Raw genomic sequence first — 26545 nt, 5'->3', positions numbered from 1 at the left:
GAGAATTTTGTTTTAAAAATCTGTATGAAATTTTCTGATACCTACAACTTTCGCGAACAAATCGAGACACCATTAACAATTTTGGAGATTATTCTAAAATTGAAGGGGTTTAATGTGATTTCGCAAGCTCAACTAATTATTAAAATATTACAGATATACAAATTAATACTTTTTTTCGCTAGAAGAATAGTATTAAGTATACATACGTGTAATACATGACAAGGTGCACTGGTTGAGCACTGAACAGATGAGTCTACTAAACAACAATTACAAAAACAAATAATTATTCATTTGTATCTTCAAGAATATATTATCAAACTCACAGTGTGAAAAAGTAATTAATAAAATGTATTATCAAGTTCCACTCGGGTTTTCCAATTTCATTAAAAACACGTCAGGTGTTGAAAGTTGAGAATGATTCTATTTCAACAGCTAGGTGTTGTAATACGCGTAATACGAGCAACTGCGAATGATAACATTTTTCACATATACTTACTTCATCGGGAAATTTAATTATGCGACGCTTACCTTTCGATAAATGGAGCCAACACTTTCTGGCAGTGGTAAATTGTAGAAAACCGAATTCCAAGGGTTATGCCCTTCGAGAGCCCTTGCGAGGTCTTCTAGTACCGGGATCTTTGATGGACGCCTGGTTGCTCAAGAAAATTCAGTTAGTCCGTAGCTTTGTGTCCTGTCGTGTTGTAGGGGTTGGAGGGGTGATAGTGCTCGGACGGATGTCTCTGCTTGGAACTTAATTAGCCGTCGCAGCCTTAATTACCGCCTGATATTGCTCCGGCACAATTAACGCAATTAACCGGAGAAAGTGTTGCGCGTGTCTTCTTTCCAACTTCTTCATCTCCGATCGTTCGTTGTTACAGAAGTGTCACTTACGCCCTACATCGACAGATGGAAAAATTACGGAGAGAGGACAAATTCATTTTTACGCGTCTTGCATTTAATTCTCATCGTAAAGTCAATTTGAGAGAAAATAATTTCGTCTGTAATTTAATAATAATTTTAGCGACATCTGTTGAAATGCATTTCTTAAGGAAATGTATATAAATGAACATGTATGTACGTATATGGTCAAATATGTATGTACATAACGTAAAGTTGCAAAGTTGAAGTTGTTAATGTTAATTGTCTTCTATCTTAAATTATGTGAATAATAATAATTTTATATTGTATACACTGAATGAACATTATTACAAATAATAATAATTCTATATTACGTTCGATTTTATTTTTAATAAGAAAGAACATTAATGTAATATTAGTTACATAAAAAAAATGCCCAACAGTGATTATTTTTGTTTATTTTGAACAAAAATTGATAGTTTTATTTTCTACACAATCAGAAATTTATGTCGCAGATTGTCAAGAATGCATACGAGTATAAAGCTGTACAGATTTTTTCAAACAAATTTATATTTTTCATCGTTTAAATAATTCAATTTGTTTTTAAAATTTCAAAACTATGAAACGTTAATAATATCGTTAGTAAAGATATAATTTTAAAAAATTATAAAATTCTATTAATAAAATTATAAAAAAGTTATAAAATTCTAATTATAAAATTATAAAATTTAAAATTCTAATATTCTAAAACATTCTATTGGGAAATTTTATAAAAGTAAATTAAAATAACATCCATCTCATCTTTTCTTAAAATTTTTCCTCTTTGTACGACAAACCTTTTTTTCTCATTTATTATACATTAAAAACAATAGTTGGATAATTATTGTAATAAGATACTATTTTTTTATAATTATACAATAATTCGCAACAATATACACAGCAGTGAATATTCCATAAAAGTGTTTTATACATATTTTAAATTTATAATTCTCTGTAATGATTCTATACAACACAGTCGTCCCCTATTTATTTATAATATAAATTTGTACGTGTATTAGAAGTCCTCCAGTTTCGTTTATTATGTAATAATATTCATAACTTAATTTAAAAGGTTACAATATATCTTCTGAATATATTTACCACGCTGATTAATCGAATAACTTCTTGCTCGTCGGAAAATATCCAACAATTATCGTAACTGTGTAACGAAGGTTTTCTTCGACGTTATCACGCCGCTACTCTCACCAGATTAATTAGAAAGAACGATTTTCAAGAATGGCGAAACGGTAGATGAATGCTGCCGGTTGAACGTAGCAGAAACGGGAAAAGGAAGGGGGCGAAACGAACAGACCACGAAAGCGCGAGCACCGCGAAAAGGGATGGGTAGTAGCTCGCATAATATACTCGTCGCGGCATAATAATTCAGAAATTTGCATGTACGCGGGCTAACTCCTCAAGTAGGTTATCTATGCTGAAAGTTTTCTTCGTGATATATAACGCATCCATGGTCGAGTAGCGGGAGAGAAGCCGCGTCTACATCGCCTTACGTCCACGCCATCGAGGGGGTTAAAGACGAGGTTTCGCAAGTGAACTTGCCTAACTAGGCGCAGGTACAGCGAAATATACGTTGTACCAGCGGGACATTATCTTTTCGAATTCGAATTACCGATTCCGCGCCTCCCACCTCCTGGTTAAAGCTGTTCGTTTATTCGAAATTTACGCGCGAGTTATATTTACCACGTTTGGATCACCAAATAGATACTTAGTATCTATGACATCTTATGTGAAGGTGTATTATTAGAAATCTTTATGGGGTATTATAAATAATAATACTTATAACTTTATTTATACATGTATTTTAAACTGAGACAATAAACTTGTAATTTACCGTATTTTTTTTCTTATGCGATACTTTATTTTGTTGCAACAGCTTGTAGTATTTTAATTATAAATAATAATACTTGTAACTTTATTCCATGTATTTTAAATTGAGACAATAAACTTGTAATTTCTCGTATTTTTTTTCTTATACGATACTTTATTTTGTTGCAATAGCTTGTAGTATTTTAATTATAAATAATAATACTTGTAACTTTATTCCATGTATTTTAAACTGAGACAATAAACTTGTAATTTCTCGTATTTTTTTTCTTATACGATACTTTATTTTGTTGCAACAGCTTGTAGTATTTTAATTATAAATAATAATACTTGTAACTTTATTCCATGTATTTTAAACTGAGACAATAAACTTGTAACTTCTCGTATTTTTTTTCTTATACGATACTTTATTTTGTTGCAACAGCTTGTAGTATTTTAATTTCTTTTCAGTCAAGTTTGTTACGAAAATTATTTTTGCTTTCACGCAAATTTATGGAAAATGATTATTATTATATATTGTATATTATGATTTGTTATTATATATTATGTAACTTTACTTTATAAACGTTTCATGTTATTATAAATTTATATTAACTAATTATTTTTATTTGCAACTGATTCAAATTCTGAAAATATCCCAAAGACCTAGAGTCTTCACTCTCGCGGTTTCTCGAACTTTGTCAATTCCAATTAATCTACGGTTATCGCTTAAGCAGCTTGATGTCGAATACCACATGAGCAAACCCTATTCACTACATTTCAAACTACGCACCTCGACGTCGTGAAAGGGACATCAACAGGGTATCCTGTAGAAAATATCCTGCACCCACTTCAGTTCCGGACCTAATCCAAATTTCAAAATCCTCACATTAGCCATTGAGACGATCGTGCATCGTGTCCGCTTTCTGAATTTGTCGCGCGATAGATTTTCATTTTCGCGTATTCGTACGTTTTGCAGATAATACTTACCCGGATACTCGTATGCAACGAGGGTGAATCTCTCCTCTTTCCTATTACGATGTATTATACCTACAGATTTCTGACAAACTACGAATATGTCTATCCATCTCCGGTTCCTTTCTCCATGTGTGTGTGCATGTCTCTCTCTCTCTCTCTTTCTCTCTCGTTCGTTCCATCTTCATGGTGCCGGTAACGTTTTCACCCTCAAAGGACCTGCTCGACATAGTCAGAGGATTACGATGTACAACTCTACGTCGAGTTAGAATTTGGTGACACGAAGATGAGTATGTATATGGGAGTTTATTGAATGAAGCTGTATTAAATTCAGTATCATTTCAGGCCGACAAGGAGATAAAGGAACTCAAGGAAAGAGCATGGAAGCTGATTACGTTTAGATCGAATTTATAGTTGGGCTGGAAAAAACGTCGCGATTCATTAGCTGCGTCGTTATTAATTTTTAGTGAACTTTTGTCACATATTCAAATTTTAATTTTAAAATTGTAATTTTAATAATCATGCCTATTTAATAAAAATTATTAAACGTTTGAATTTTATTTATGAAAGTAACTTTAATATAAATATTTATGAAAGTAATTTTAATATATACTCGAAACAATATGATGTTTGTTAAAATATAATTTTTGTGTTGTTACTCATTCGACATATATGAATTAGTGTTTCAATTGATTCTGAAATATGAAGTTATTACATAAATATTTAATATTATATAATTGTATTAATTTTAGATTTATTATACAAATTGAAGAGAAAGATTCGATACGTAAATGTTCCTTTTTAGAATAAGAATTTATTATGTTTGCTTTCAACAATATTATACATTCTAATAAGAATTTATATAAACATATACGACATGTACATGTAATATTACATGACTCTGCGATACCTAAACAACACAATTACATGTACTTACTTTCAGAAAAGAATTCGTATGTTCATTTTTAACAAGCTTATTTCATATAAAATATATTATTAAATAATTTTTAACAAGTATTCTAAACTTATTTATTAGCAACTTCATGTAAAATGCAATACTAAGTGCTGCTCTTAATTATTAATTTGCAAAGTATGTTGAAACTGTCAATAAATAAAAATCCCTCATATCAATTTTATGAAACAATCAAATTTTTCGTTTCAATCACTCCATCACAATAAAATATTCGCGTTAGGTCGCGAATCAGTCTCTTCTTTCTTCGATCTCTTTAATAACGTTTTAAAAATATATTAGCGTTAAAGAAACAGCGCCCCTTAGATTCGCGCGGCAACACAGCCACGTAGGAAAGTATGATTGTGCTCGATGGAGCGGCAAAAGGATCGGTACCGATGACACGAAATATTTCTCCGCAAGCTCCCATGGCGTTCCGTTCCGGCAGCAGATCCTTTTTACACGCGCGGAAACGCGGCCGCTTTTATGTGAGTTAACGCACCGGCGCTCGTAGATCCATAACGTAACCCCTCCGACCCTCGTAAACCTGAATTTATTAACACTTCGAACGATGGGGGAGATTTGCTAAATGGTTTTCAATTTGTACCTTAACGTATCCAGACCACATGCTCGACAGATCTCGCGGCATATCGCGTATGTACTTCCGCAAAGAACTGTATATTTCATTTCTTATTTCAGATTTTATTTCAGCCAGTTCTTCTTTATCGGTTTACAGCCGGTCTCGGTCGTCGTCCACGAAATTTAAATTCGACGGCTACTCTCGTTTTATTGGCAATCCTGGTAATTGAACGAGAGAGAAAGTAAATCAGCGAACGTTCGATGCTACAGCTGTGCGTCTTTTGTATTCTACTTTCCTCTTTTTAGATTTGTTTTTTTTTTTTTTTTTTTTTTTTGAAATACGCGATCCTTTATCTGTGGAAGATTTTAATGTCATTTATTTAACGCAATTTTTACCCTCACTATTAGAACTGCTGACGACATATATAAAATTTGTATCAGAGGAATTAAATTAGAAGAAATAAAAAAAGAAGCTGTGATATGATATAATAAGCTTTTGTTTATATATTTTAACTATGCATTGGTTATTTTGGCTACGTTGATAGTTTTAATGTTAAGTAGCACAAACAGTGTATATTTTAAGTAGTATAGCCCTCAATTCCTATTTCTCTTCCTGCATTACTTTATATTTTTATTTTATGTCTTCTGATATATTTATTATTGCTTAACTACACTTGGAATTCTTTATTATTGATTCATAAAACAACTAAATTTTACATTTTTAATATTGTACAAGAATTTACTTTATTTTTCAATAAAGATTCTACGTGTCACTTCTAATTTTTGTAGTTATATAAAAATATCAGTAAATAATGCAAAATTGAACATATTTATATTTGATTGGTTGACTACAAATATTTTTGTAACAAACAAATATTTTTTGTAGCCACGTAATAACTAGAAAAATCGCAAAAGTGCTTAGAATAGTTAGCATGTAATATATAAGAATGTACAAAGTATAATATTTGTTACAATAATTTATGGACGAAATAAATTTCTGTTTAGATTCTATTTTTTAAATTAACCTTGTAAAAAATGTGAAATTTCATAAACATCAATAATTTAATTTTAACGCAATAAATACTATCAGATTTTTTGCAAGAACTTCTGCAGTATCTACTGGGTATAGGTTTCAGTGTCTATAGTGCTCAAGAATTAATTATCGCCTTTTATTTCTTACTTTATTCTTTGTTTATATTTTCTAAGTAAACGAATACATAAGACCTTGGAGGTACCTATAATATATATATATATATATATATATATATACACAGAGTATTCACGTTATTTTTGTCCAGGGTTTTTCTCGCTTACAGTTATTATTTATGTACATACATACGTATGCTTCAACTCGTGCTCAACTCAATGTAAATGTTATAACTGTTTCTTTCATTGTCCTGACCTTTCATAATTCTAAAGTACATTATTTACATTATTCACATGATTGGATTCGTTTTGACAACTGTTTTCATACAAAAAGAAAAAATAGTATTCTATGTAAAAAATTAAAGGTCATTTTAATTTTGTGAAAAATATTACACATATGAAAAATTGTTATGCATTGCTGTATTGATTATAGTAAACCGTACAACTTTGTTTTCAACGACAACTCAATATATCAACATATGTAAATAATTTTCAGTTTCTTAACCAAAGGATCCACTCCTTTTCGTTCTTTAATAATTATGAAGTAAAAACATTACAACTATAATACAAAATTTAAAAAAAAAATTCGATTTAACTATCTTAAATAAAATTTAATAGAATAAATGTAAATGTTTGGAGGTAGACAACATTGATACAAACGTAATCATCGACGCGATAACGAAAGTTTTGACAAAACTACAGATTAATCACTATACATTGAAGTTTCTGAGCATTTTCTTGATATACTTTCATACTAAATAAATTAATCTTAGAACAAGGTTTGGCAAAATTTTTACCACTGTGCGATGTTAAAGCTATTTCGAATTAGGGAATCCTATCTTGATATGCATAGTGAAATATCTCTAAATGAAAATGATATATAATTCTATACGTACAATAATCGAAGTAATCTTATTTCTATATATTTTATCAGAATGAAAAGTTTTTGAGCAACTTCGGTCTCTTTTGTATAAAAATTTATGCCTAAGGGTGTCATCAAGGGTACTATCTGTAGCTAAATAAATTAAACATCTGATACGACATTTGTTTGTACAAGCAACTGCGATTTAGAAAAGAAACTATTGCAAAATGCAGGAGAAGATGAAAAATACAGGATCGAGCGGCTCTAAACGACCTCGCCTCCGCGACGCGGATATTGGAATGCATCGCGCAGGACGCTCGTAATTTTCCGCGTAAGCTTCGACAAATTAGCTCCGGGCATACGTTACCCTCGCTTTAGTTGTCATCTGCGGTTCGATTTGGCTCCCACGTAGCTCCCTCCGTTATCCCCTAAAAAGTCAGATTCCCTCGAGGAAACGATCAAACCTTTCATTTTTTTCTTTTTTTTTTTCCACCTTTTTCCAACGATAGCGTGTGTCCAAACACGCGTATATACAAGCGTGTACATCCACCCGGTACACCGATACACACTCTGGCGGTTATAGAAAGACAGAGAGAGAGAGAGAGAGATAGAGAGAGAGAGAGAAAGACAGTGGAACAGATCCGAGGAAAGGGGAAAGCTTGCCGGTTTGGAAAAACTCCAAGAGGAAAGAGCGGTGCTCTGGGTCGCGTCGTATCAGGGGTGGCTTCGGAGAGGAACTATCCTCCGCTACGGAGGGATGAGAGGGATGGGTTGCCGGGTTCGAAGGGAAAGCTACTCTCTCGCCGGGTGCTGGAAGGCGTGAGTCGCAAAAGCTCCGCCTGCAAGCTTCGCGGAACACGCCCCGACGCCGTAGCTTTACCACCCACAGTGGCGATCCTGGAAAATAGTCCGACCAGCCGTGTCACCGACGAGGCTTCGACCGGTAACCCCTCCACGGTTAAACGGGAACTCGTAGTCCTTCCATCCGTGATCCATCCCCTGCTTCTCTTTTTCTCTCGTGTCCTCTTCCTCGTCTCTAGCCATCTCTAACCTTCTCTCTTTCTCAATTTCTCCTCGTTTCCCTCTTCTGTGACCTCACCCTCGTCCTCCTCCTCCTCCTCCTCCTCCTCTTCTATATACTCTTCCATCGGTCTCCACCCTTCGAGTTTCAACTTCGGTCCGTTTTGCACACAGATTGCATCCGTGGCATCCGCGGATGCAAACATTACCTCGCTACCGGTCCTTGCTCCTTTTACAAGGAAGACGCTCCCGTGTATATACGGCCAGGCCAGGTTAGTTTGTTGCCCGTTCGTGTGCACGTGTGTGTCGTTTGCAATGGGGGGGTATGGCTGGTCGGAAGAGTGCATCGTTCGGGCGGGGGCCGGAGAAATTTGAGGTAAAGCCTGGTAGATGCTTTATTGGCTTCACCGTTGCGATAAGGAGCGCCCGGGTTACCATGGGAAATAGTAATATAGGGAAAAGCGTCGTCGCGAAACTGGATCCGAGAATTGACAGCCGAGCGAATCTAGTTCTCTTACGTTTCGTTACGAACATTTATGACAATTTTTATATTTATATTCGTGGATCGTACCGTTTAAATGCTATCGATATTTTCCTTGTTAGAACGCAACGAAATTTCTCTTGTTTGTAATTTACTGTGTATTTAGTTGTCTGCTGTGAATCATCCGAGGGTTAATATGAAATAAGTACGAAATACAGTATTTGACTAAAAATTAACAAACTATGTAAATGGCACTTATAAACAATACTACATACGACAACTTTAATTTAACTGAAATAAGCAAACATGTGAGGTAAAATTGCACATGATTTCTCAATTATTAATTATTAATAAGAAAACAAAATTTAAGACTTTGAATTAGCGTCAAGTGGCTCTGACACAATGAAAAAATAAAATATTTCTTTTGTGAAAGAATATTTGGCTAACTGAAAATTTGTTAAAGAAAATAAGATTGTATCGAAATTCTCGGTCCATACGTGAAATCAGGGATAATCTCAGCATTTTCAATACATATAAAACTTAACAATATCGAAAGCTTCTAAATTATGTTTATTTCTTTACAATATTAATTTCTCCAAGTTAGTCGAAAGTAACGTTCAACTGTTGGCAACAATGACTTTTGGATTAAAAATGACGTAGATTAAACATTCCGTTGATACGAAAATCCAAGCTTTCGCTCAAGCTTACCCGATTGACGCCTAGAATTGGATTTGAAAAGTGTAGAATGTTGTATCACCGAACGAAATCTCTTGATTTTCTCAATCTGTCACGAGGAATTTGCCTGAAAGATTTTCAACTTCAGTCGACATGTAAGATGTTCCAGATATTAGGAATGTAGACAAATTCCCATACACTCATCCATAATCTCATTTCAAGCAGAAATATATAACTATGTATAATATGCATTGATATGGAATATAAAACATAAAAATAGAAAATATAAAAATGAATACCTAAATCAGACTACTTATTGTTATTCCGTATACTATAAGTATACTATAACCATTCCGTATTTTATATATACATATGTATGTACATAATGCCGGCAGAATTTTACATGGATATAATATACAATATACGAATTAATTAAATCTGAATTAAAGAATTTTGAAAGTTAAACAAATCGAAAATACCTGAATTAAGCAATTTTAATTATCCAAAGATCACTCTGTATCTCATAACTATAGTATAGAATAGAATATTTTAATATAGTATAGTATAGAATATTTTATACCTATATAAAATATTCTATACTTTAATATAGTAAAATATTCTATACTTTAATATAGTATAGTATAGAATATTTCATAACTATAGTATAGTATAGAATATTTCATAACTATAGTATAGTATAGAATATTTTATATACACACTGTAATTTTTTTCGCATTTAAAATATCTGTACTAAATCGCATCAAACGCTATGCTACTTTATACAATCTTGTCTGATCTGTAATGCCATATTAGGTTTGCCAAATTGACTCTAACTAAAAAGTAACTGGGACTATTTTTTATACAATTTTACATCTGTTCTACTTTTCTTTAAATAAAATATGTGAATTCGAAAAGTCTTAAGTAAAAATCCAAATAAATTGAAATTGAATTAAAGAGATATGGTAAGTGAAAATATCTGATTTGAAAAATCTCGATAATCTACTACTCTGTATCTCGTATGAATATCGTATAACTCAATCGATGCTATATTCCTATAAAGTTTTAATAGGAAGCCTCATTAAGTTGACTGTAAATTGGAGTAACATCAAGGGAAAGAGATATAGTGAAAACACCGTTGGAGCAGTATAGAACATTGAATGGCAGATGTCACGTGAATAATGGATTAACAGCCGAGCACTCCCTTTAATCCTCAGATTATCTAGTTAAATACCGCGGCGCGATCGGAGCCTGGACGAGATTAAGCCGGCCGATCTTGACTGATGAACTTTTTTTTTTCTCTCCGTTCGTTTACATAAATCAAACGTCGTACATGGGTATCAATAACTTTTCTCACAATCTAGGTTAAACGACTTTTGCTGTTTCATTTAGCTAAATGTGAAGTTATGTACGTCCGAATGTGCGCATTCAACGCGTCATTTGATAAATGGAACAACTTCGTAAATGAAAGCAGAAATAACAACGAATTTAAATAATAGAAAAAGAAACGGTGTTCTTGAAATACTTTAAAAACGGTAATCATTATTATAGCTGATGCACCGGAAACCGGAATTGATACGGAACGTCATGGTAGATACAAGCAATCTATTACTCCGTGTAATCTGTTACGAATGTTGAACAATCGTAACGACAGTTGTCTCGAGATTTCTGTTAAATAGGTTTTCAATTATAGTTGCCAGTTTAATCCTCTATAGAATTTCGTTTACTCACTAAGAGAAAAAAGTTGTAGTTAATTGCAGCTGTTCACTCCAATTTCAAACTAACAATAAGTTTATTTGACATTTTTGCAAATGTGCAAAGTAAAATTTTTAAAATACGGATATGTGGCTACGTAAGTTTCATGATGTATTTAGAGAGTTAATAATCGTAATCAAATATATAAAATTAGTTGAGAAAGATATTTACATATCACATAGAATAAGATATTATATTATATTAGAATAAGATTATTTCTTCAGATAAATATTATCCTGAACTGATATTGAATTGATACTATGTATTATATTATCGATTAAACTGATATTACCTTGAAGTGTTCCGTTCATTTTTATTTTTCAAATCTTTCTCAATTTCTAGTGTTTGCCAAACAAGTCCGCTTGTTATCTTATTTCATTATATTATTTGCGATGTTTCCGTATCTAATACCTAACGAACATTTCTACTTGAACTGTCTGTATGTAGGTGAAACCATACATGAGTCATGTATGAGACCCACGTATACATAGAAAAGATAGAATACCGAATGTCACAATTTATGTTCGTGTACAGGAGAACAAGTAAGAACAGTTGAGAACAAGTGAGAAGCACCGAAATTTCACAGATATGTTAGCCATGAATGACGTTATTACTTATTCGTCATCGCTTATGCTAGCTAGAAATTAATTCCTTCGGATCGTGTAATCTGAAGCCAAAATTAACGGAACTAGCGTCCCTCGAATGTTGATCCCTTTGATCTGACATTATCTTTGTTCTTACACTTAAACACGATTTGACAAACTACAAAATTTTATCAGAATGAAAGATTTTGTTAATACGGATTAATACGAAGACATCCGAATGGGGTAGAAGACCAACGTTATTTATTATTTCAAAATTAAATCGACGAAGTCGGCGATTATTTTGTATAAAAATGTCGAGTTTATGAAATGTGATAATATCAAAATTATCGAACGATTTAATATTGTGACATTTTGACGGTAGAAATAATCGTGTATCACTGTAAACCTTGTGAGAGGATTCGAATCGAACGAATTGTTTTAATAATTTCTGGTGATATATTTCGATATCTATATTTGTGTTCTTTGAAATGAACGAAAATATATCAATAATTTTTGGAGCCACTGGATAAATATCAAAATTTTACAACTAAATTGTAATTAGCGACAAGGTATTTTTTATTAGGTATAATCTAACTTATTATTTTTTTATTTATTAATTAGAAGATGTTGCTTTGTGTATGCAGATAAGTTTTAATAAATATGTATTTATCTGTATTAAATTTAATTAATTTTAATTTCGAACTATTTCCATCTGTAATGATGTTAAAAAAAAAACGATTAATTCACGAATAAAAAAATTTCATTAATAGTTTATTTCATACTTAATATATTTTACCAAGAAGCAATGTTTATCGTAATCTATGTAGATCATTTATAGACCATTTAGATTTGGAAATTTTATAAATAATCTAATTTTGTACATAAATGTTTCTTCTTCGTTAAATTGTAAATAATATTAATTATTGTAAGTATTTATGATTTACTACGATGAAAATATTATAAGGTATTCTATAGTTTGTCTATAATTAATATGAATTAACTTATACAAGTATAAATTATATAATATAGATTTATATACATAATTATAATTAAGTTAAAAAAAAAAATGACCTATACTTAATTATAAACAGTTGTATTTTCTACAACTTTTACACATTTAACAGTAATCTATAATAAAAAAATGTACACTATGTAAATTTATATCTATGTACTGCATTAATGAGATCGAAAATGATCGAATAAATGCAAATTTGGTGCGTTCATCCTCTTACGATTTGAAAGCATCTAAGTATTACAGTATGCGAGGAGGACATTTGTGTTATAACGAGTATCGATATTTAAATTATAATAAATATCTTTTTTCCTGCTATAAAAAAAACCATTTTACTTTCTTTATAAATATCTCTATATTTTTATTAGCCAACAACAAAAGCTATTTCAAAGAAAGATCGGACAAGAAATTTATTTCCACAGGAATATCGTTTACCGTGAAATATAAAATAAAAAAGTAAATACGAATAAACATTCTATTGTCACGTGTGATATTTAGTTGTTTGTTTTCTATTCTTCATCTCTGTTCCGTGTGCGTGTATAAATTTTCCTGGGAATTAAGGAAATTCACAGCCAATATCAAGAAGTATGTCAAACTTAAACCGTTTCCGCGGAATAGTTTTTGCAGAGGCAGATCGCAAATAAACGGGAGTGACGCAGAAGGGTGATGCAGAAGGACGAAGCCATGGCCGAAGAAAGGACAATCGAAATCTCTGCGAGGGATCTTAATTCTCCTTCTTTCGGCCCCTGGTCCGCGACGCCCGCGACCAGGCGTTCCGCGTAGCGTGTTGCAGGTACACAGGTGCAACTGTGTACGTGCATCTTATCTCTAGACACACCCCCGGGCTGAAAGTGGTACAGCTAAGAAGAGCGGGGTATATGGGAAAGCTAGCTCCCGGACTGGAGAGGTGGGAGTCGAATTACAAAGAAGGAGAGAGAGAGAGAGAGAGAGAGAAGGGACAAACAGCAACTATACTCGAAGAGAGAAAGAGAAGAGCTGATACAAGCAGACGTAAGGCGAAAGGGGTGAATAAGACGAAGTAAGAGAAAATAGAAGGGAAGACAACGGGGGATCGAAGGACCGGGGTAACTTTCAAAGAAAATGTAACGGAGAAAGAAGGGAAATAGATGAAAAAAAAAAAAAAAAAACGACAGAGGTGGATAAGAAAGAGAAAGATCGTGTCGAATGAGCAAGGGAGCGAGATAGAGGTAATTGTATTATAGTCGATCGTACGAGAGAAGAGGAAAAAAAATGAAGATAGGATAGAGTGAAAAAAAGAGAGCGCGGGGGGGGGGGGAGAAGAGACGGAAAGAGGAAAGAGAGAAGTGGGAAACTGCACGGATGAGGAAGGTAGTTCCGGAGGGTTTGAGGGTGAACCATCCGAGTGAGGACCAGGATAGTCCTCGACGGTGGGCGATGGTAGCTGGCGCGGTGGTGGGGTGACAGCGACGGCGGGTAGGGCGTCGTAGGGGCAGAACCAGCGCCGCGACGCTTCGATACGCACAGTTGCGGCTCGAACGCCGTCCCATGCGAACGTGTTATTCTCGACGGTTCGTGTATTCCTTTTTTTTTTTTTTTTCTAGCGTCGTGCATAATGTCCACGACCAGTTCGCATTCTGATCGGGATTTCGGAGAGACATGATCAAGAGACATTGCGTTCCGCCACGGGGAAACTGGACTTTCTTTCGCAATCGGCGGCAATTGAGGTTAAGTTTTCGAAAGAAACATGACTGAGAAGTAGTGTTCATTGAACGATGTACGTTTAACAACCGTGAGATCGTTTTTTAAGATTAAGATCCGTTATCGATCGTTCGGAGTGATTTTTTTAACGATGACATTGAAACTTTCCGAGCTCGACGAGAGCTTGATCGATCAAGCCGATTAAGAACCGAAGGATCGACGATTGATTCTGATTTAGTGACAATTTTCGCTTAATCGAGAACACGTACTGTTAAACTCTTTCACGAAGGTTGACGAAAATTACTGCAGTGTTTTGGAAACGATTTTTACCAGTGCGGATGCTAATATAGTGTTTCTATATAAACTGTATGGTGAACTTTTGCTGCGAAAAGAAAAGAAAGTAATCGTAATATATAATAGATAGAAACTGAAATTTTGTACTATTGCAACGTAAGTCCCGCATACACGGTCTGTTTTCACTGAATTTCCATACATACTGTTGCAAACACGTGCGTCCAGAAGCGTTCTTTGCAATCTAGTCGTAAGTGCACGCAGTCGAATTGCCCGACTAGTTTACTGATCCAATCGGTTTTGTCATTCGAATATTAAAATATATTTCTAACGACGACGCGATAGAAACAGAAATCTTCCGTTGTAAGACTATAATCGAATGTAATTCAATTCAAAGAAAATCTGAAACCAAAGTGTATACCCTTTATTAGAATGTGCATCTACGGCATTGACATTGTTGACATTAAAAATTATCGGATAGATTTAAACATTACATTTAGAACATGAATCGATATTGTGATTCGATCATTACGAAGTATTATTCATATTTACAAGGCACATAGCGGTGTAATAGAAGGTGTAATAGAAATCGTAATTCAAATTGTAATTAAACCTGAGAACGGGCATCGATCAGTGAAAATAATCGAAGCGATAAATGTCAGTGAAAAATTGAAAATGGCGGCGACTTCCGAGTCCCAGGATAATTATTGAGGAACTCTTTACAAGGGAATGGATTTTCAGAGCGCTATGGACACGTTTGTAGAGGCATGGATGGCTGCAAATACGAAACCAGATCAAGTACAGGTAAACCGTACAATTGTCTATCGATGATAATTTCAACCGAATGACCATTAATGTATTTCATTTATGATATTCATACGGAAGAAACGTAACACCGTCTTGACGTTGGCATCTGCGAATATAACATCGTTGAAAAGTAACCCCTTCTAACATTACACAGCCAATTGGCCACCCTACCAATTTCTCCCCTCTTGAGCACTTCAACTTGCCACTAAGCTAATTCCCCGATATCAATTTGCCACTTTCCATTATACCTTGGCGAATTTACTTACATTGCAAGAAACTGTTGTTAAAATTAAAATTTCAAGGCAATTAACGCCAATTTTTATACTATAATATAATAGTAAAAGGGAAACTTGCATGAAATTTATTTTACTTTATATGTAAAATGGAAAATAGGAAATAAGAATTGTATACACATGTTAATCATAAGTTAGTATAATTACGATGATTGAAAGGAAATACTTTACCTTTATATAAATATTATTTATTATTTGATATTTTAATTCTAATTATTTCTTATTCTAATATTCTAAGGAAATTGTAGTTCAATTGTCGGATATAATAATATTAATGGCCCATTAGTTTAAAATAGAAGTGTTACACAGGAGATAATAATTATTAAATAATTATGATAAATAAATACTTTGAATTTAAATTTTCACATTCAGACATAGAAATTATTTAAACGCGTTTATATAATCGCTGTGATTAATTTAAGAAAATTTTTAAATACGATTTCAAATATTATCTTGCTTGCTATAACTTGGTGATTGTTTTAAAATTTTTACTCATATACAGACTTTTCACAGCACTTCGAGAAGATTTGTTGACCAATTTGTCACATTCCGCAGCACGAAGCTCACTTAATCAGACAAAGTCAGAAGTAGGTTGTCAAAAGTACCAGGTATATAGATTCGGTGCTCTAATATTTCAGAACGGCAACCGGAGCGGTGTTGAAGGTGGTAGAAAGGGTTGGGAGATAATCCTTGGTAAAACCGCGGATCGTATGTGTTGCGTGGACGGGCATATGCACGTTTACACGTGTACGTACGGGGGGTCACGGGTTCTGACCACGATACGGATGTGCCCCTGCCTTCTTCCTGTGCTACGACCACATTCACGTTCTGGCATTCAGTGCAATAAGACCGCATCTCCATTGACCAGTCGATCTCTCGATCGTCAGAAACTTCTGATTTTCATTTCTGACCTAGATATTTCTGCGCTTTTCCGACCTTGGAGTAGATACAGACTCTACCATCTCAAAAAGTCATATCATTCCCTTTCAAAAATTTTACTCTGTTCGCAAACGAAACAAATGGTAAAATAATATTTAATTTGGCAACGTAGATAATTCATTTTATACCAAAAATTTCTGGTACATAAATATCAGTGTATTCGTCACATACACACACACACACACACACACATACACTCACACTCGTTATATGCTTTTCCAGTTATCACTAGTTTTATCGTATTTTTTATATTTCTACGAACTTGAATAGAAACTTGTCTCGTCAATTAAATGTTCTGATAAATTTCTTTTTTTGGATATTTTATGTAGTGTTCTTTATTTATTATTTTACAGTCTGCAATTTAGTTACTATTTATAAGACTTGTGTATTTATGAGAAATTTGAAGTTGAGTTATAATATTTATCAAACGAAATAAATTATTTACGTCCCAATATCTTTAGTTATATTCATGAAAATATAAAAATGCACGAAAACCTGCGATCTACTTGTAATACTCATAATTTAATTACAGTTTATAAACTAATGAAATATTCAAAGTACAATTATACTCAGAGTATGAGACAAGTTCCTATTTACGTCCTAGTTCTATTATGTTCATAAGAATATAAAAATGTACAAAAATAGGCGTGTTTTCAAGATGATGAAATATTCAAGGTAGTTTGAAAAAAAATTTTAATCTTCTTTCAGTCACACTCATACGTTTATTAAAATCTTTTAAAGTGTAAGAGAAGAGATAGAATTCGAGATTATCTCATAATACATTACTTCAATTTGTTAGGAAATCGTAAGATTTCCTATTTTAGAATCGTTCACTCTCGCAGGATTACGAATCTGTATTTTTCCTCAATAAACGCAAGAACAATATTCCGACGAGGATTCAGTAGTATTACATGGGGTTTGTTGAACATCCAAATCGGCCCCTCCCTTCCTACGACGGTGTAACAAGCATTTGGCTTCCGCTTTTAAAAATTGAGAGGAAAATGTAGGGGGAAGCAACTCTGCACGTAATACTAACGACAGGTTAGTATTATAAACAGGCAAATAAATCGCGAGTTTTCCTTAACAATAGAAATATTAACAAGTTACGTAGGTACATATCTACACACACACACTCATATATATATATATATATATATATATATATATATATATATATATATACACAAGTTGCTCATAAAATTAGAACGTTTATAAGAATAGATATATCTATGTATGTTACATAAAATAGTTTGAAGTTTTATTAATACTATATTTTGAGACACATGATTATATTGGTAAATTTGAAATAAATCTAAATATATATACATGTATAAATTACAAGATATTTAATGTAAGTATACATTTCGCACAAATTGCGAAAATATTTAAATTATATGACCTTCAATATCCAGTGCAATCATCTTTAATACTTATTTTAAGTATTTGCTATTTCTGCTGCGTAGTACTAATTTTTCATTACGTTTGCGATAATTGTTTTGCAATTTTTATATGTACGTACATGATTTTAAATTTTATCAATGTAATCACGAGTGTTAGCCAAGTTTTAAAACGTTATATATATCACATATTTACTTAAGTAGACGCCAATGAATCTAAAACATAAATTAGTTATCCACTTGTTGCTTAATTAGTTAAGCAATGAGACTTTATGCGCATAAATTGCTACTAAATAATATTTTTAATTTTACATTAAAGAATAATTTTTTTTTAATGTTACATTAAAAAATAATCAGAACAAAAAGTATAATAAAGTAAATAGAATTATAACGCCATTCATTCATTCGTACAAGAATATTGTTGTATGAAATAAATGTTCTATATATCTAAATTATAAATTTCCTGTTTAGGTAATATGACGTTTAATATAAAAAACATCGATTTTCATACGTTTCCTTTTTTTTTATTAATCCAGTTTTTTTTTCTTATTAACCGCTTCGGCACACTTGTGATTACTATGGTTGAAATGCTTATAATTACGTTTTCTGTTTCCTGAATTTAACAATGATTTTTATTACAGTATAATTCCAATTCGAACGTCAATGTTTCACGTATAAAATGAGGAATGAAAATATCTATAATATGTATACTCTGTGAACATGAGCGTCCATTTCTTGAAAACATTATTCTCACTCAGAAGTTTTGAGAGTATTTTCTATTTCTAATATTTATTATTTATCACAGTACTTATATACTCCTCGTGCTGTTTAATTTTTCCAACTTTGAAACAAATGTAGCTTAGCTACTTATTCCGAAACTTAATTTACGCTCTCTGTATACATATAAACGTCCATTTCTCGTGAAGGTGTATTGTATGTACTCGACAGAACTAAAGCGTTAAAGCGAGTCTAGTAGCTTTCGGAGATAACAGAAATTATATATATATTCGACGTTCCAAAATTCCAACGACGGAAAACAGATTCCGGTAGCGGAAGACGCGTCCTTGCCGGTATTGCACGACAGAAGTGTACCATGCACGTTCACCGAGGCCACGTGTGCACTCGAAAGTGCGTACATGTAACGTCCGAGGATAGGTTTGAGGCACGCATGGTCACGGTATTTGACCACCCCTGCTACCGGAATGATTGTAATCCATCTATCCGGCCGCCGAAGCCGATACATCAAATGCACATAGAACTTTTCTCGTACTTTTTCCTGCCAGTCGCTTCACCTAAGTAAGTTTTCTGTTCGGTTATCTCTCGCATCGAACACACCGTGACTATCTTGTTAATATTTATGACGGTGTTGATATTTAATTTTACATCGTACGTCGTTTGTCTAAAAACTGTAACTGTTGATAATTTATTTCTGTGGAAAGAAAAGAAACATTTTATCGCCTCTCCTTGGTTAAGCTGACGATCGGCTGAATACGCGTCATCGATTGATAATGATCTGAAGGTGATCAAATTTCGTCAATCTCTGCTACAAGTGAACTGCTTTGAAGTTTTTGTATGAATTCGTATTGTCTAAAATGTAATTCTAAAAGAAGCAGAACTTTTACGCACGAAATAGGTATGTGTGAATGAAAAATGTTGTACTTTGGATATTTTATCATGTTATCATATTTTTCATATATATATTACATAAAATTATATTATATTGTATATTATATTCATTCTGTGGAATTTTACACATTGACATTACTAAAATACATAACAATCTGCAATAATATATAGCAACAAGTATCGTTTATTATCTTCTTTCGTTGGATAAGGTTTTTTCACGAAAATGATATTTTCATGAAACGTAAATAAGTAAAATTAATTAAATAAGTATAATATAAATATATAATAATAATGTTTTAAACATTGAATTATATCTTTACTTTAATAATAATCAACAGCGGAAAATAATAATTAATCACGGAAAATATCGAAATTGTAATGGATAAATATTTGAACAAAAAGTTTGAACACACGGATACATATGTACAATTTTGAAACATTCGCAATGTGTGGCGATTACATCAGTTTCGTTTAGTGCACGATTTAAACAATATTTCTCTTGTTTCACGTATTTTGTTTTTTTTTTTTTTTTTCCTTAGAAATGACTAGAAGACAGTGTACATCTGGTAATAGAATGAGCAATTTACGTAACGTAGTCGTGGACGCATCAATCCGTGGATTATGTACCGCGGGAAGAGGGCCAATTATTGTACGTGGATATCGGCCATCTGATATTTCGATAAGCCTGATTAGAATGTTGCACGATTAATGTAAACCACGGAGACATTTAATTCCATCCTATCGATATTGGATAAAAACAGATATTACGTCGATCGGTGTTATTCAATCGCTAATCTTTTGTCCGAGGAGAGGGAGAAAAAAAAAAAAGAAAAAAGTTTCAAAGTACTTTGCTTTTACGAAATAGCTTTCGTTGAAAGCGATTTCTTTAAATTCAAATTAAAAGATGACATTTAATCATTGATTTAGGGCTTGTATACGCAGATATAGAAGAGATATAAAACGTAGAAAACCAGTTTATAGAGTGTCGCCGACTCGTAAACTGGTCTTCCGGTTAATAAATATTGGAACATTATATTGATAAAGGTAGTCGGGACGTAATATTCGGGAATTAAATTAAATGTTTCATCGATAGAGTGTTCTAAATGCATGAAATGAAAGGAATCGGCTCGTTCCGATTAATTAATTAATGATCGAAAAGATTTTTTTCTATTTTCAATTTTATACATGTGACGTGTTGCTTCCCAACTTAGAAAATTTCCATGATGATTAATATAATATAGTAATAAATAAATTATATCTCGTACCTTCTTATTAAATAACTTGTTTGCATGAAGCAGTGTGAAAATAATAACGAAAACATAAATCATATTTCAAATTTAAATAACAGATGGCAAGCAAATATATAACATATAAATTGTGATCAATGTTTCGTATTTTGTATTTAGATTATTACTAAAACGTATTATAAATAACAGAAAATATTGATATCTAAATACAGACCTACTTGCAGACTTAATTTACTAAATAACAGGTAAAATTAAAGAAATAATACGAAATTTGGAATACTGAATAATGAAGAATGAACTTTAAAACGCATTAAAATTAAAAGTAAAAGAAATACTAAAATATACTAAGGTAGAAAAAACTAAAGCATCAAAATTATCAAATTCAAAAAATAAAACTAAATGGTAAAATTAAGAAAATAATATGAAACTTGAATGGAATACCGAAAAATGGAAAAAGAATTTTAAGAAATAAATTAAAAAGGCACTAAAATTGTTAAAAGTACTGAAAATGTTATTTGATAATAAAAATACTAGAAGTAAAAGTAATAAAATAAAGTAAAGAATGCTAAAATATATTAATATTATCGAATCCAGAAAATAAAAATAAAAGATAAAATTCAGGGAAATAATATGAAATTTGGGATATATAGATATCAGAGTTGGAAAAAGGATTTTTACAAAGTGCTTACTCAAAGTACTTAGAAAATTTTAAACTAGTACAATTGTCGATGAGTACCAAAAAATAAAATTCAAGAAAATAACTTGACAAAACACCATGTGTATAATTTACACTTTTTTGATACTTTGGAAGATTTAACGCAATAAGATGTCGCAAAATTCTTAAAAGTTCCTTAAAGATGATAGGAAGACGTATCAATTTAGAGGATTATTGAAATTGACGGAGAATACTCTAAATGGGATCTACCATGTTCAATTGCCAAACATTATAGGCCGACCATTTCTAATTCGAACTTACGTAAGCTTGTTAGAAAGACGCGACAGAAATCTAGCCGCAAATAAATTCACGGAATTTGTGGGACCTTTGGTCGTCAGAGGATCAGGCAGAATTTCAGATTGGTCGGCGATTAAGGTTATCGTCTTAACGGGAAACACTCTAACAGGAAACGTCGTCGACGCGTATCTCTGTTACACCCGGTAGATAAGTTGATCCATCGATAAACGATGTCGAACCGTTGTTTGCGATGCTGGTATTAATTTGTTGTATTTTGCATACAATGCAATTTAATGCGAATTTTTATTGTTCGTTAATTTCTCGAGTTAATAGTTACTTCCTTTTTTTATTAACAAGAGATTATTAACTTCCAATTTGCTTGGTACAATTTACGAAACTCGAAGTTTATGAAGAACGACATCATCAATATGAAAAATATATATGTATAATTGTGTTATATATACATAGAAAGACAAAGAGGATAAGTTTAATTAATTATTTAGATTAATGAAATTTGTAAAGATTTAAAAATGAGTTTTTTTGTACCTAAATTATAGTTGCAAAACTTAGGTGAAATTAATTAATTCTATCTAAATTTGTCGTCGATTAATATCTACAGCAATATTCAAATTTATTTTGTATTTCAAGCATAAATCTCAAATTTCAAATAAATTGTTTTCATGAACAATATTGAAATTAACCAAATTAGAATTTCCTTTCGCAAAGATTTCAAATTGAATTTTTATATTTAAACTATATCTGCAAAGTTTATACGTAACTAATTCTGTCAAATTTGTTGCTAGTGCAATAATACTTATATTTTATATTTTAAATATAAATTTCTGTTTTTTTTTTTAAATATATTCAAATCAATGAAATAAAAGTTATCCTTTATAGAAATTTAAAACTGAATTCCTATACTTAAATTATGTCTACAAAATTTAAGGACAACTAATTAATTCTATTTTAAATATAAATCTCTGATTTTTTATTGAGTTTTTAAAAACAACAAAATCAGAGTTTCTTTCGTAAAATATAAAATTGAATTTTTATATTTAAACTATTAGTTATATTCTATCGATTAATACAACATCTGTAATATAAATCTTTAATTCTTTCTAAGAACAATCAATTCAAATCAAAATTTCCTTCTGTAGAGATTTAAAATTGACTTTCAATAATTAAACTATATAAAACTTAAGGACAACTAATTAATTCTATCAAATTAATTTTTACACCTGTACATAAAACAAAACATTCACGTTTAAATATATCAAATATAAATCTTTCGTCTCCTCATTCCTTCTTTAAATATAAGTTTCCTTTCAAACATAAATCTCCTATCAAATTTCTGAAAAAACAATTTTCAAAAATCAAAAAAATGAAGTACAAATTGAGTGATCAAAAAGATCGTACGAATCTTTAAAATTTCTCGAATTTTTCAAAAATCAGGATGACGAAGTACAAGACCCAAGTATCAAGAACATTAAAAAATCGTGCAATTGATAAACGAATTACGTTGAAAGTTGTTAGGGCATAACGAAGGAACGTGAACGCACGTTTGGCAGAGCGAATGGTGCATCCCCTTTCGCGTCACGTCGAAGTTACCGCGATATCACTTGGGGCGTTAGCCGGATAAGCCGCTAACCCCATCCACCTGTTGCCTTTTCTTATGCGTTCCCGCTTACAGGCCCGCGTTTCATCCTCATTCCTCGCGTGGAAACGAGCCAAGGAGCGCTCATCCTTTTCCAATCCACGCTTACCTTCCAGAGTCCTACTTCCTCCCTCGTCCAACCGTTTTATATACACCGGTGTCAGGCCTCTGCTCCTTTCCTTTCCTCTCCGCGACGCTTCTACGGTGTTGTCCTCGTCGGCCTTTCCTCTTCCACGTTTTCCTTCTTCGCCACCTCCGCCATCGTCGTTCGATTCTTTTGCTCCTTCGTCTCTTTCTTTCTTTCGTTCGTTCGTTCACTTAGCTTCAGCTGTGTATCTCTCTCTCTCTCTCTCTCTCTCTTTGTCTCTTTGGTCAGATTGTAGAGTGTCTCACTCTTGCAGCCAAGCCCGGGTCTTCAGCGGTCTGACGTGTTTTTTGCGAGTGCATACCTCGGAGCAGCTCCCGAAACAGTAGCTGGTACCCCGGTACAGTCCGGACCAGTGAAAAAATCAGCGACCCGAACTTGCTCCTCTCTCAAGTGCCTATATCGGCCGATCAACACCGGTACCGTCGAATATTTCTTCGATCGTTTTCTTGCGATCGATTATTGCATCGAGGGATTTATTTTATGAATCTACGTGAATGATAAAACTATCAAAGATATTTTACAACGGCGACGTCGTTTTAATACGTTTAATACGAATGTTTAAAGTGTTCCCGAATGCTGTGTCCCTCGGTTAATTACTTGGTTATTGTTTGCTCAGTATTAAATCTGATGTTATGGTACGAAGAAAGAAAAATTGCGGAAAATATAAATTTAGATAGGTAGATAGCTAGATAAAATAAATAAGACAAAGAAAAGAAAGAATAGATTAAGAACAATAAAGACATAGTAAAAGTACAAACAAAATTAATATTGTTACAACAATAAAAGTTATTATAAACAAATATTAAGATAGTTTTATAGTTTTTATTCCCCGAGCGGGCATTTATACTTAATTTTATGGTGTAACGTAAAATTGGATGTTCAATTTTAGACATAAAAATTAAGAAATATGTTTCGTTGCATATTTTAGAATATGCATTATTATTTTGAAAATGTTTCGTGTAATATTATTTTGACAAAAATTTAATTTATACTTTTCGTTCGCTCGCAAAAGATATATTTGTGTCATTTATCATAGTTTTAAATATACAAAAAAAAAAAAAAAAACTAAACTAAGGTAACTAAACTAGTTAAGAAATTTCAACGTTTCACTTAATATTTTTCCATCATATATTTTCTACATATATTGAAGTATTTATGAAATTTTAATAAACTACTGCTTAATGGATATCATTATTAAAAAGATTTTAAATAACATAAATAACTAATAAAAAATGCTCTTTAGTTGCTTTTTCTTATAATAAAATAATATTTACTAAAATATACAATAATTAATTTTCGTGAATAATTATTTTCGAAAAATTAAATAGTTGATATCGGTCTTTTTTCCCTTATTATTTATAATCAGTTCATGCAATCATCGTGTATAAAAATATATTACGTTCATGCAATCATCGTGTATGAAAATATATTATAATAGGTTCTATACTTTACACATAATAGGACAATTCTGTGACAAAAAGAACCTACTTTATCTTTTCTATCATCTTCGTGATAAATAATATATATATATAAAAATATATACATATTTATATATGTATATAAATATAAATTAAAAAATATATATATATATATATATACAAAAAAAGTAAGAGAGGAAATTTGTAATTTGCTTATTCTTGAAAGTTGAGGGAAATTCCAGTCTATAGAGTATACATTATGATTTATCATTTTCAAGTACATGTAGAATTTAACTAAATGGAATTGCGCGAAAGAAAATAAGATTATGCCAGAAGTGACACGATTAAAACTTACTGAGTCAATATCATTTATCTTAGATTTTCGTAAAGTTTCGACAATCCAATCTAATCTAATATTGAATCTATTAATTTGCTAATAGCAGTAACGGTTATATCGGAATAGGTTATCGTTATAGGCTTATTAAAAAGATGTTTCATATAAAATATGTATTCAAATTATTCAAAAAATATATTAACACGTATTTATTAACTTTTAAAACTGTTTAATTACTTAGTCGTAAAATAATATGAGTCTTTTTTTATTTTTAATAGGTACTTATGTTAATGGATATCTCTTTATTCGCTTATTACCTGTTTAAATCTTATTTGATATAGTATTCTACAATTTAGATTTTATTTAATAGCACTTTATTTTTGATAGGTACTTCAGTTTTATTTCTTTATTCATTTATTCTCTGTTTTCTATTTTTTTAGTTTAATAGGTAGTTGAAAACAACATGAAATTAACGAAGTTTAGTGAATAATTATTTTTTGTAAATTAGAATAAAATTAATATTTTTTGTAAATAAGAAGAAAATTTATATTTTATATTAAAAATAAAAAAATTAATAAAAACAATTGAATCAATATTTATGATAATTCAAAACCTAACAAATTTTTATATTTATATTCTTATTACATACAAAATTATTGAAATAATAATTCTGCGTCATAAAGGTTGCATAAAAGAACAAATTAATACTAATTTACGCTATATAAATAACATTAAATATACTATAACTTATACTAAATATATGATGCAAATCAATGTTTTTCAGTGAATTAACTTTATTTATAACATCGATATGAATATCAAATTCATTCATATGCATGAAGTTTAGATTTATTTATTCATTACGAATTTTAGAGAGCAAGAAGAAGTTTGTGTAAAAGTTTGTTATAAAAAGGAAGATTATTGACATTTTTACAAATAGAAAATAAGTTTGCCAATTAGTAAATTTTTTAGGAAGCTTTTTTTCAGGATGATTGTCAAAATCATT

At 31.6% G+C, this 26545-nt stretch overlaps 1 protein-coding gene across 2 annotated transcripts in view; it reads left to right on the top strand.

Annotated features, from left to right (window-relative positions):
• The first annotated feature begins 14250 nt into the window (after nt 1-14250).
• Nucleotides 14251-26545, top strand: part of LOC122531833 (homeobox protein dve-1) — a 90405-nt gene continuing 78110 nt past the window's right edge. For both annotated transcript variants that reach the window (XM_043660072.1, XM_043660071.1), the window contains exon 1: nt 14251-15528. In XM_043660072.1, the coding sequence (XP_043516007.1) occupies nt 15454-15528 (75 nt within the window). In that variant the 5' untranslated portion in view covers nt 14251-15453. The remainder of the gene's footprint in view (nt 15529-26545) is intronic.

Source organism: Frieseomelitta varia, unplaced genomic scaffold (assembly GCF_011392965.1).
Source record: "Frieseomelitta varia isolate USP_RPSP 00005682 unplaced genomic scaffold, Fvar_1.2 scaffold_418, whole genome shotgun sequence".
NCBI classification, from domain to species: Eukaryota; Metazoa; Arthropoda; class Insecta; order Hymenoptera; family Apidae; genus Frieseomelitta; species Frieseomelitta varia.
This window is presented reverse-complemented; position numbering and strand designations above follow the sequence as displayed.